The sequence below is a fragment of the Bison bison genome, unplaced genomic scaffold (assembly GCF_000754665.1).
Source record: "Bison bison bison isolate TAMUID 2011002044 unplaced genomic scaffold, Bison_UMD1.0 scf7180017864325, whole genome shotgun sequence".
Lineage (NCBI taxonomy): Eukaryota > Metazoa > Chordata > Mammalia > Artiodactyla > Bovidae > Bison > Bison bison.
Window position 1 is genome coordinate 6584680 of NW_011494897.1, and position 13721 is coordinate 6598400.

The 13721-nt window shown below is 41.8% G+C and overlaps 1 protein-coding gene across 1 annotated transcript in view; it reads left to right on the plus strand.

Moving 5' to 3' along the window:
- USH2A (Usher syndrome 2A (autosomal recessive, mild)) overlaps positions 1-13721 on the plus strand; it is a 939168-nt gene that overhangs the window by 900170 nt on the left and 25277 nt on the right. Inside the window, exons 69-71 of the mRNA XM_010853294.1 lie at positions 2427-2603; positions 4145-4228; positions 10104-10348. Of these exons, the coding sequence (XP_010851596.1) occupies positions 2427-2603; positions 4145-4228; positions 10104-10348 (506 nt within the window). The remainder of the gene's footprint in view (positions 1-2426; positions 2604-4144; positions 4229-10103; positions 10349-13721) is intronic.

Sequence of the window (13721 nt, forward strand, 5' to 3'; positions counted from 1 at the left end):
CATCATCGACTCGATGGACATTGGTTTGGGTGAACTCTGGGAGTTGGTGATGGACAGGGAGGCCTGGCGTGCTGCGGTTCATGGGGTCACAAAGAGTTGGACACTACTGAGCAACTGAACTGAACTGAATCACATGTACACTCAGTAAAGCTCTGGAGAAGCATTAGCAGCATATTCTGCCCTCTCTTCCTAAATTACACCTTCAGTGCGAGAGCAGAGGTGAGGTACAAATGTTTAACAACTGGCCTTCTTGAGAAAAAAATGTCATGACTTGAAGGACTTGCCAATTTCCACAGTGTAAATACTCCCACTTGACTGATTTTAAGTTGCCAATGTGACAGCACTGAACACAGAGTTGGGAAGAGATCGTGTACTGTTATATAATATTTCCACCCTCCAGAGAAAGTAGATGTAAACAGCCTGAAGAACACAATATTAAAATGCAAAGTTTTAATATTTATTACCTTTGTTTTAATATATTTAGTTTTACATGATTTAATTTTTAATAGTGACTGGGTTCAATAACCAACTCACAAAATTCCTGAATATTTAACAATCAGGATGAATCAAATCAGAACTGGAGTGCCCCCATAAAGTGAATTAGTAAATCATGCTCCTTTAAATAAATGCACATTGATTACAACAAAATAACATAGCCTTTGGAGTTAAGCAAGCCTGGGTGCAGATCCTTGGTCCCTTACCAGCTATTGACCTTTGCAAGTTATTTAATCTCTCTGAAACTTAGTCCCTTCCTCTGAAAAATTAGGAGCTAATTCTTACAAAATTGTTTTAAGGAGTAACTGAAAAAAGTACGTCAAGTACTCTGTTGTATGTGCTTTGGATTGCTTTATTGACATAGTAGTTAATAGTAGTTAATCATTTTCTCAATCTCTAAACCCATTATTCCTGATTATTTTGATAGTTTGATCACTCTTTTTTTCTTCAGGAAGATCTCCACATCCTACAAGGCAAATAAAGCCCCTATCTTTCTATTTTCATACTATTTACAAGCCTTCTCTTTATCTATACTGTTACAATGTAGGGGAGAAGTAGAAATCTACAGAAATTAAATGAAAGAGTGAAACCACAACAACCACAATAGTATGTTTCATTGTGATATTAGGCTCAATTTGGCCTCAATTAGGCCAGATGAGCCTTTCATTTCATTTTCAAGTGAAAAATGAATACATTTATCAACAGTATTGAAAAATGACTTGATACTTCTTGTTTCAGTATTTGCAGAAACATTTTCCTCTGTTTATGGAAGCATTTTCCTCTCATCTTATTTTGAAAGATGAGAACCAAATTTGTCTTCCTAGTTTTAATCTATGATCACAATAGCATAATGATTCCTTATTTTGTTATATTTCCCCACATCAGCAACACATGGATTTGATTTTAAAAGAAAAAAGGATACCCAATTTATTTCTTCCACTCACTTTTTTCCTAAAAGCCAATTTCATATATAGCTGGATCTTAGTGTTGTTACAAATGTATTGATTATTTTGGAGCAAATGAGATCTCATGAAATAAATCTCTTCTGACTTGACAAGATGATATGGTATCCCTTCATTTGTTGCTACCGAAATGATTCATTTAGAAGATGAGCCTCCGTTAAGGCTTGTTCTTCCTTTATTTTAGTAAGGAGCTGAAAAATGAAAAGGGAGCATTCCTGCTAAATGCACACAAAGTCACTTCTCTATCTGATATAATACTTACGAGACCTGCGCTTGATTATATACTAATGTACTGTGTTATTGATTGATTAGTCAGGGCAATGAATTATTATTCTCGAATTGCTACTTGCAAGGCTTTTTAACTATCTTAGAAAACAAACTAACGGTTCGAGAAAAAGCTTTAAAAATAAATGGGCGCCAAAAGAACATAATTCACCATCTAAGCAGTTTGGTTGGGAGAAAAAAATATATATATTAACTTCATCTAGTCCTTGGGGCTTTGTAGCAATAAATATTGATTTGATATGAAAAATAGCTATCCGCTGGAGTTAATAGTGTTAAGGATACTTTACCTGTTAAAAGAAGGAAAATGTAACAAAACGTGAGCTCTGGGGCTATGCTGATGAGCAGAACCATTGTATGTTAATAGTTGTATTGCATAAAACACCATTCTTCATTGATCTTTTTTTTTTGGAAAGCAGGTGCAACATTGCTGAGAAAGCATTTCACACATGTTCCAGTGATTTTCTTTTCACCCCCCAATGCCAGGTTTTTCCTTTAAGCTATAAGGTAAATAGGAAGGGTTCTAGCAAGGGCAAAGTTTAAAATGTGTGCTCATATTTGAAAATGAAAAGCATGCACGCACACACACACCACACTATTTTTAGAACTTAGAACCTACTCTCAGCTGTTGTTAGAACTTAGCACCTTCTGCCAGCTGTTTTCAGAACTGACATCCCTCTCGCACAGTGCCGCAGTACCGTGCCCCGTTCTCAGTGGACAGCAACCTGTCCGTGGTGTGTGTGAACTGGAGCAACTCCTTCCTGCTGAACGGGCGGCTGAAGGAGTTCGTCCTGACCGACGGAGGACAGCGCCTCTACAGTGGCCTCGACACCACCCTCTATATCCCGAGGACCGCGGACAAAAGTGAGTCTCCTGCTCCCATTTCTCAGTGCGTTAGGAGCTGGGTTTCCCAGCTTTCCAAGATCCTCGATCTGAAAAGGTGACCCGCAGACGTTCAGCATTAACACGTCCTGGGTTAAGTGACCACTCACGGAAAAATGACTGCTCTGTGTTGACCTGCCTGGTGTACTGCGTTTGTGATGCAGTCCTCGGAGCACTGCTTCCGCTGACCTGAGGGTCCCCAGGAACAAGACAGGAGGGCAGGTTGTGTGTGCCAGAGCAATAGCACTCACTAGCCACGTTGTTGTTCAGTTGCTAAGTCATGTCCGACTCTGGACACCATGGACTGCAGCACGCCAGGCTTCCCTGGCCTTCACTGTCTCCCAGAGTTTGCTCAAACTCACACCTTCTTGAATCACTGATGCCATGAGCAATGCCTGAAACAATACACTTTTAGGGACTTTGGAGTTTTTCTTGAGGCACCCTCAGCACAGTTAGGCCATGACCATCTCCAGATATTAAGGACCCTGAATAAGGGCTTTTCTTAACCAACCTCCGTATCTGTTCTTGAAATAACAACCCTCTTCCCTCTAACACTGAATTCCTTCACCATATTTAATTACATGTGCTGCTTCCGTTTGCCATGTTTTTAAATTGAAATGAGAAAATGCTTTACAAGATACTATTTTCTGAGGATCAACATGGCCATAGGACCAATAGATGAGAGGTCATTTTGAACAATCTGGGTTTATACAATGAATTAATTAGTGGTGGGTTTTTTGTTTTGTTTTGTTTTTAGTTTCCTTGAAAATAGGTACTACTTATTTTGACTGAAAGGTGCAGGTAAACCATGAGCTCCAGTATTGCATTTATAGCAATTGAAACTAATCAATAACATTTTTACAACAATCCAGCACATTTTTGTGGTCACAGTTCTTGGTCACCTGGGCAGCTTGTTGTGATGCGGAGATGGCCCACGGTTGGGAGATTCAGGTTCTACCCCTGGCAGGGCCTTTAACCATCTGTGTGACCTTACAAGACTCACTTCCCATGGGGTCCTGAGTACTGTAAGAAGTATTTAGGCCATTTGATTTCCAGGATCCCTTTTGAGCTCTCCTGCTTAGTGAGAAACTCTGGGTCCCCTAGTGAAGGAACACCTGTGCGTTTTAAAGAAACAGGTTCGGATCATATGCAGAACAAGATACACTGTATGTATTGGGTTGGCCCAAAAGTTTGTTTGGGTTTTTCTTATGGAAAAAGCCAAATGAACTTCTGGGCCAACCCAATATTATCCTTTACTCCTCTGATAATTCTTTTCCTTTGCTAGATAACCTCTGAACTTCTTTAGTTCTGTTACTTATATATATGCTATTACTACACTAATAATAGCTGGTTTTCTTGATAGTTTTTAACTTTGAAATTAAAGTTTACGTAGTAGATAAAACCTCAAAACTTGCTGTGGAATCCTGTTTTTAGAGTATTTCATGTTCTAACACATTGCTTTTCTGAAACTGTGCCCACTATTTGTTGATGTTGAATAACTAAGTCATCTACCTCTTGTTTAGCTTTCTTTTTTCAGGTCATCTGCATTACAGAAGAAGGAAGTGCTAAGACGCCTTTGATCCAATATGATACCTCCACTGGATTTGGTAAATATTTAACTCAAATTATATTTAGTGTAGCATTTACTCATTTTCCTAAAGAAACATGCATGTTTCTTTGTACATACTTGTTTATGCATATATATATATCTGTGTGTATGTATATATATAAATATATACACATCTTAGCATAGACTGTATGGAAGAAATTGTGTTAAGTGTTGTAAGAATTTGTTTTTAAATCCTCATGAAACTTACATTAGGCAAGGGGTTAGGGTATGCTCTTAAAATGCCAAATCATTGAATTGTAGATGCAGAGATATATGACAAAACTTCTCTCCTAATCAAAAATTCTGTCAATAAAAAGCCCTATGAATTTGTTTACCAAAAAAAAGTGAATTTATAGAGGAAGTCAGAGGAAAGAGAAAATACTCTTAATACCAATTTGTGTTGATCATAACAATAATATTCCAGATTCAGAGACTAAAATGATGAATTTGGGAAATTTCTGTCTTGTATCCTCTGTAAAAGATTATGATTGTTAATACCAGGTAATTTAGTTGAAGTGGTGAAATTGCAATTTTTATGGAGCAGCTTTTAAATTGAGTTTTCCACATAATCTTTGCATCAAATGTAAAATAATTTACAATTTCAAAGGGCAAGTTAGAGAAATGCTGAATCTTTTCCATTAAAGTAGAATTGAGACTACTACCGTATTTTAAATTCCAATAAAGTAATGTTCTGTCTACTTTGGATGCTTATTTAGTTTGCTTAAAAAAAAATTCTGAAACACAGGTGTACACACATACTGTTATTAAAGATAACTTCAGTCTATAAAAATAACGAAGTACTATTCTGTTCCCAGACATTACATGTCTGGATGCCATGTAAAATCTCTTGTAACACCTAATGCATAGTGTGTTTCATCTTACATAATAGCAGCTGTGGGGCAGAGCAGACCTCATTTGGTCTTCTTTTAGGAACCCCAATGTTTCCACAATGGGAAAGGTTAAGACCTGAGGGACATGGGGACTTATCCAAGAATGCCCCCTGCAAGCTCATTCAGTTCAGTCGCTCAGTCATGTCCAACTCTTTGTGACCCCATGAATGCAGCACACCAGGCCTCCCTGTCCATCACCAACTCCCAGAGTCCACCCAAACTCATGTCCATTGAGTCAATGATGCCATCCAACCATCTCATCCTCTGTCGTCCCCTTCTCCTCCTGCCCTCAATCTTTCCCAGCATCAGGGTCTTTTCAAATGAGTCAGCTCTTTGCATCAGGTGGCCAAAGTATTAGAGTTTCAGCTTCAACATCAGTCCTTCCAATGAACACCCAGGACTGATCTCCTTTAGGATGGACTGGTTGGATCTCCTTGCAGTCCAAGGGACTCTCAAGAGTCTTCTGCAACACCATAGTTCAAACACATCAATTCTTCTGCACTCAGCTTTCTGTATAGTCCAACTCTTACATCCATACATGACTACTGGGAAAACCATAGCCTTGACTAGACAGACCTTTGTTGGCAAAGTAGTATCTCTGCTTTTTAATATGCTGTCTAGGTTGGTCATAACTTTCCTTCCAAGGAGGAAGCGTCTTTTAATTTCATGGCTACAATCACCATCTGCAGTGATTTTGGAGCCTCAAAAAATAAAGTCAGCCACTGTTTCCACTGTTTCCCCATCTAATTACCATGAAGTGATGGGACCAGATGCCATGATCTAAGTTTTCTGAATGTTGAGCTTTAAGCCAACTGTTTCACTCTCCTCTTTCACTTTCATCAAAAGGCTCTTTAGTTCTTCTTCACTTTCTGTGCAAGCTCATTACTGAGAAGTTAAACATGGTTTTTCTGTAGACTCCTGGTCCCATGATTTTTATTTAGCAGTTCTCAAATTTAAGAGTAGATAAGAATCATCTTGCTGATTTTATTTATTATATCCTTTCCAGGGCTCTGGTGGAGATTTTGAATCAGATGGGCCTAGGAATCTGCTCTTTTAAACAGGTTCTGCCCAGTGATACTGACACAGGGAGCAGGACCATGTGATGAGTAAAACCACATGAGATCTTACCAGTCTAGTCTCCCTGGCCAGTGGGGAGTATGCCTTCCCTAGAGACAGGCAATTAACAGGATGGGATTTACTCTGACTCCAGCTCTGGGTTGGGTTTTTCTTTGGAGTCAAAGGGAATTGACTTACCCCCAGGAATCCCTTACCCTGACCATGAATTTCCCACTTGATGAGTGGAGTCCCTTAAAATGAAAGGGTACTTTGCAAAGAGAAACAGGGATGAAGAGACACGATCTGGTCAGGATTTTCAAGCTCTTCATAACAAAGGAGAAATCTCCTCTCGGTTCATGAATACAAATTGGGGTCCCATTGCTGAAAGGAGGAAAACCGAAAACCATGTGAAGTTATGGAAGATTCCAAGAGGTCTTGTCCAACTAATGTCCATAGTCACATTTAATTTGTATGATATAACTTTAAAAATGTTTCTGTTCCCTTGCATGAAGGCACCTTCAAGCAGGAAATTCACACAGACCTCATTTCCATCCAACTGGTGGGAGAGCTGTTTCCCTTTGGAGGCTTCCCCTGGACAGGCTGCCCTACATCCCCCTGAGTCCTCTTAAGCAAGGGGTCCACTGGGACCGTCAGATCCACTTCTGGAGTTACAGTCCTGTGCTCCACATGGAGAAAGTGCAACTCTTCAGTGCCTAGGCAAAAACTGTTGAGTTGTTTTTTAAATCAAACAACACACATTGGTTCCTAATTAGAGGAATTCCAATCTGCTGGAGCTTGATCAGAATTTTGACAACAACATTTCATTTTAGAGATGAGGCCCAGAGAGGCAGTGACTCTTTTAGGACAGAGCTATCAGAAAGAGCTAGGGTTAGCAAAGTATATCCCTCACGGCATTCAAATTTTAAGTCACCCTCTCTCCCTCCTTGAAACATCCTCACCCCGGCACTGAACACTTCCCCTTTGATCCACTTCCCCTGAGAATGTGGGTGTGAGGGCCAAGCAGGCCCAAGCAGTCCTTCAGGTGCTGAAAAGGCAGAAGACCATCCACAGAACAGGCATTTGCAGCTGTGTCTGTCTGTCCTTCTTCCTCTTGACTGTTTGTTGTTGTTCAGTCACACAGTCATGTCTGATTCTTTGTAACCCCATGGACTGCAGAACACCAGCCTTCCCTGTTCATCAGTTCAGTTCAGTTCAGTCCCTCAGTCGTGTCCGACTATTTGCGACCCCATAAATCGCAGCACGCCAGGCCTCCCTGTCCATCACCAACTCCCGGAGTTCACTCAGACTCATGTCCATCGAGTCAGTGATGCCATCCAGCCATCTCATCCTCTGGCGTCCCCTTCTCCTCCTGCCCTCAATCTTTCCCAGCATCAGGGTCTTTTCAAATGAGTCAGCTCTTTGCATCAGGTGGCCAAAGTATTAGAGTTTCAGCTTCAACATCAGTCCTTCCAATGAACACCCAGGACTGATCTCCTTTCGGATGGACTGGTTGGATCTCCTTGCAGTCCAAGGCACTCTCAAGAGTATTCTCCAACACCACAGTTCAAGAGCATCAATTCTTCGGTGCTCAGCCTTCTTCACAGTCCAACTCTCACATCCATACATGACTACTGGAAAAACCATAGCCTTGACTAGATGGACCTTTGTTGGCAAAGTAATGTCTCTGCTTTTGAATATGCTATCGAGGTTGGTCATAACTTTCCTTCCAAGGAGTAAGTGTCTTTTAATTTCATGGCTGCAGTTACCATCTGCAGTGATTTTGGAGCCCAAAAAAATACAGTCTGACACTGTTTCCCATCTATTTCCCATGAAGTGATGGGACCAGATGCCATGATCTTCGTTTTCTGAATGTTGAGCTTTAAGCCAACTTTTTCACTCTCCACTTTCACTTTCATCAAGAGGCTTTTTAGTTCCTCTTCACTTTCTGCCATAAAGGTGGTGTCATCTGCATATCTGAGGTTATTGATATTTCTCCCGGCAATCTTGATTCCAGCTTGTGCTTCTTCCAGTCCAGCGTTTCTCATGATGTACTCCAACTCCCAAAACTCACTCAAACTCATGTCCATCGAGTCAGTGATGCCATCCAGCCATCTCATCCTCTGTCATCCCCTTCTCCTCCTGCCTTCAGTCTTTCCCAGCAAAGGGTTTTTCCAATGAGTTGGCTCTTCACATGAGGTGGCCAAAGTATTGGACATCAGCTTCAGCATCAGTCCTTCCAGTGAATATCCAGGGTTGATCTCCTTTAGGATGGACTGGTTGGATCTCCTTGCAGTCCAAGGGACTCTCAAGAGTCTTCTCCAACACCACAGTTCAAAAGCATCAATTCTTTGTCACTCAGCCTTCTGTGTGGTCTAACTCTCACATCCGTACATGACTACTGGAAAAACCATAGCTTGGACTACACAGACGTTTGTCAGCAAAGTGATATCTCTGCTTTTTAATACGCTGTCTAGGTTTGTCATTGATTTTCTTCCAAGGAGCAAGCGTCTTTTAATTTCATGGCTTCAGTCACTATCTGCAGTAATTTTGGAGCCCAAGAAAATAAAGTCTGTCACTGTTTCTATTTTTTCCCCATCTACTTGCCATGAAGAGATGGGACTGGATGCCATGATCTTCGTTTCTTGAATGTTGAGTTTTAAATCAGCTTTTTCATTCTCTTCTTTCACTTTTATCAAGAGGCTCTTTAGTATCTCTTCACTTTCTGCCATTAGGGTGGCATCATCTATATATTTGAGGTTATTGATATTCTTCTGGCAATCTTGATTCCAGCTTGAGCTTCATCCAGCCCAGCATTTCACATGATGTACTCTGCATATAAGTTAAATAAGCAGGGTGACAATACACAGCCTTGACATGCTCCTTTCCCAATTTTGAACCATAGCATTGTTCCAAGTCCAGTTCTAACTGTTGATTCTTGACCTACGTACAGGTTTCTCGGGAGGCAGGCAAGGTGGTTTGGTATTCCCATCTCTTGAAGAATTTTCCTCAGTTTGTGCCATGAGCCTTGGCTTTAGAAAAGCAGCTCCCTGGCTCTCTGCTTTATGCCAGTCTAATGGCAGCTGCCACAGATCCTGAGGCCTCCAAGCTGGCCCTGGCAAGGGGCTAGGCTTGAGATGATCTCTAGACTCTCTCCTGCCCAGGTCAGCAGGCTGATGGCAGGATTCCACCACCTTACCCTGCCCTGAAGTGGACCCGGAAGCCCTTCCTACCTCCCTGGCCCATTCCAGTTCTCCAAGGGCATTTGAATGATGACTTGCAGAGCTTTTGCTGCTTAACCGAGGGGCCAGAGCACAAGTAAAGAAACTATATGTTAATGAGTGCAGGCTATTAACAACCCAACAGAAAATGGGATCTGCTGTCTCAATATCTGTTTTGCACAGAACTTCACGGGAACAGGGCAGTTACAGGAAGTGAGGGAACTCTGGATTCACACAGCTATGTGTGTTGTGTGATGAGGTGTCTGTAGCAATATTTGTCTTGGTTCCAGCCCCTCACGTGAGCCCAGAAAGGACTTTGCTCCCAGGACAAACAGCTGTGACTTAGGCTTTCCCCAGGGTTACTTGGCATGCATGCACATGTGCTCAGTTGTGTCCAATTCTTTGCAGCCCCACAGAAGGTTAGTTTGATAACCCTCTTGAAAATCTCCTCGTCCTGCCTCCAACTGTAATTCCAGGGAATGTGCCAAGGCAGTGCCATTTCCAACCTGAGAAGTGTCAGCAGGGTCTCCTGAGGGTTTTCAGGGTCTCCTTATATCCCGCCGACCCACTGTACCATTTCCCCAGCCTGAGCACAAGTGCACCCTAACACTATAAATTCCTGTCTAGTTTATTATCAAACAACAGAGCAAGAAGTCACAAATTTGCCTTTTGAAATAACGTTTCCCTTTTCTGTCCTTGGGTTTTGCAGGCCTGGTGCTGACAACTCCTGGAGAAAAGAAAGGATCAAGAAGCAAAAGCACGGAGTTCTACAGCGAGTTGTGGTTCATAGTGTTAATGGCAGTGCTGGGCTTGATTTTGTTGGCCATTTTCCTGTCCCTGATACTACAGAGAAAAATCCACAAAGAACCATATATCAGAGAGAGGCCTCCCCTAGTGCCTCTTCCAAAACGAAGGTCTCCACTGAATGTCTACCCACCCGGGGAAACCCATGTGGTATGTTTCTGAAGGCAGCCTCACTTCTCTCCCAATGGACCAGAATATTTGTTTTGATTTAGAAGGAAAGATTTTCAAAACCACAGTAACAAGGGACTAGATGACAGTTCAGTCTGGCTAAATGTGGGGCCAAGGGAGGCTAACCCTTGAATAGCATTCTCAGCTTCGGCTGCTCATTAGATATACGTGTGTGTGTGTGTGTGTGTGTGTGTATTTATTTATTTATTTTTAATTAATTTATTTGGCTGTGCTGGGTCTTAGTTGTGACATTCAGAATCTTCCATCTTTGTTAAGGCATGTGGGATCTTTAGTGGCAGCCTATGGGATCTAGTTCCCCAACCAGGGATGGAACCTGGGCCCCTGCATTGGGAGAATGAAGTCTTGGCCATTGGACCACCAAGGAAGTCCCTTGGTTGCACAATAGAATCACCTGCTGCTAGAGACAGAGTCTTGGTGTGTCCCCCCCAAATTCATATGTTGAAACCCTAGTCCCAAATGTGATGCTATCTGGGGGGGAAGGGCTTTGAGAGGCAATTAGGTCGTGAGGATGCAGCTTCATGACTGGGATTAGTGCCCTTATAAAAGAGACCCCAGGGAGTTCCCCTGTCCTTTCCACCATGTGGGGACCAGGAAATGTGCCCCCATCACACATTCAATCTGTTGGCACCTTGATATTGGACTTCCCAACCTCCAGAGTTTAAGAAGTAAATTAGTGTTGTCTCTAGGCCACCCAGTCCACAGTGTTCTGTTACAGCAGCAGGCTAAGACATCTAGGAAACTGAAAATACCAATGCCTGGGCCTTATCCCAGAAATTCTGATTTCATTGGCCTTGGATGGGACTTGGGGATTGGTATTCTTTTTCAAACTTCAAAAGTGATTCTAATGTGCCCTGGGGGTGAATATGTCTGCTCTGTAGTTATGTCAGGGCATGGCAGAGGAGAGTTGTATGTTGAAGTCAGCTGGGGAATTTATAGGTTATTGTTACTGTGCAACTTGGAAGATTAGAGATAAAAGGGGAGATGGGGAGGGATTTAAGTCCTAGCAGTGCTGGGTCTGTCCTTGGCCATAACACCCTGCGCCAGGGCGGATGGTGGCTCTTTGTGGCTCCAGACCACCCACTGCCAAGACAGAGGTCGGGCAAAGATTCAGGGCCTAAAGGTAACACAGAGGGTGACCCGGGGCATTGCCCCACAGAGCACTAATTGAAGGCGTAAAGGAGACTGATCCCCACGGTGCACTCTGCAGTGGGGCTGTGTCTGCCTGGGCCAGGAAAGGCTGTAATTTCTAATCTCCCCCAGGCACCAGTCTGCTCCGCAAACTGTGTGCCAAAACCCGTCTGCCTCATCTTCCCCCAGTTTGCACTAGACTCTGTGTGAGCTAGTGGCCACTGTGTGTAACTGAAATTCTGATCACCAATTCCAGTGTGTAGGGGAGGTTTTCCACACCAGAACAAAATTCTCTGACATCAGCTGGGTGTCTTCCAGTTCAATTCAATTCTGTCGCTATCTACCCAGAAACAGCCTCAGATCCCACCAGAGTCTCAGTCCTACGAGACTCTTGCCTGCTCTGTGTCCCCTTCCTGCCAACTTCAGACAAGTTGAGGTTGTGACTACTGGCTACAGATTGGAGGTTCCAATGACCCACTCCTTCAGTTTTTAAATTTGTTAACGAATTTAACAAATGGTAACAAATTTTCAATTCATTGTCATTTTCAAGATCACAAAGCATGAGTTGTCCCGCTAGTTTAAGTTCAGGTTTTACTTCCACAGTCAGCCTTACATATCTACAAGTTCCACACTGACACCCACATAGGGCTGACCGTAAGATCCGAGCTTTCTTGCATTTTGGTACTCATGGAGGGGGCGGTTCCTGGAGCCAGTTCCCCTTGGATATGGAGGAACAAGTGTATTTACTGGCTTGCAGATTCTTTCATTCTCTGAAATACTAAAAAATCATGCAGTGTCACTTTGGACTAAGCAATTAGTTTCTACTAACTGAGTTCTGCAATTTAAATTGCAGAACTCTTTATGTTATGAAAATGCATCTCCAGATAGTAGTAATGTGTGGCTATGATTATGCTATCCTTGGAGAAACACGAAGAATTTGTTTTTATTTTAATTTTATTAAAATATTTGATTTATAATGTGTTGATTTTGCTGAAGGACAGAGAGATTCAGTTATACATACACATATATACATATATATGTTCATTTTCATATTTTTTTCTATTGTGCATTATCAAAGGACATTGAGCATAATTCCCCTGCTGTACAGTAGGACCTAGTTACTTATCCACCCTGTATACAATAGTTTGCATCTACTAATCCCAAACTCCCAGTCCTTACCGCCTCCATATCCCTTGGCAACCGCGAGTCTGTTCTCTGTGCCCTTAGGTCTGTTTCTGTTTCATAGATAAATTCACTTGTGACATATTCTAGATTCCACCGTAGGTATTATCATACAGCACTTGTCTTTGACTTTGGCTTACTTCACTTCGTGTGATAATCTCTAGGTCCTTCCATGTTACTACCGACGGCATTATTTCATTCTTTGTTATGGCTGAGTAAATATCCCACTGTGTAAAACAACACGTCTTCTTTATCCATTCATCTGTTGATAGACAGAAGTTAAGTTGTTTCCATATCTTGGGTCTCGTAAATAGTGCTGTTATGAACATTGTGGCTGCATGTATCTTTGCAAACTAGAGTTTTGTCTGGACATATGCCCAAGGGGTATGACCACTGGATCATAGGACAACTGTATTTTTAGTTTTTTGAGGAACCTCCATATTGTTTTCCATAGTGGCTGTACCAATTTAGACTCCTACCATGTGTGTAGGAGAGTTCCCTTCTCTGCCAGCGTTTATTGTTTGTGACTTTGTTTCTGCTGGCCATTCTGATTAGTGTGCAGTGGTATCTCATTGTAGTTTTGATGTGCATTCATCAAATAATTAGCAATTGAGCATCTTTTCATGTGTTTATTGGCCATCTGTGTGTCTTCTTTGGAGAAATGTCTATTTAGGTCTTAGGCTCATTTTTTAAATGGGTTGTTTTTCTTTATTGAGTTATATGAACCATTTATATATTCTGGAAATTAAGCCCTTGTTGGGCTTACATATTTGCAAATATTTTTTCCCAGTCCATACGTTGCCTTTTCATTTGGTTTATGGTTTCCTTTGCTGTGCAAAAGTGTATAAGTTTGATTAGGCCCCATTTGATGATTTTTGGCTTTTATTTCTATTGCCTTGGGAGACTGACCTAAGAAAACATTAGTATGATTTATGTCAGAGAATGTTTGATCTGTGTTCCCTTCTAAGAGTTTGATGGTGCCGTGTCTTGTATTTAAGACTTTAAGCCATTTTGAGTATATTTT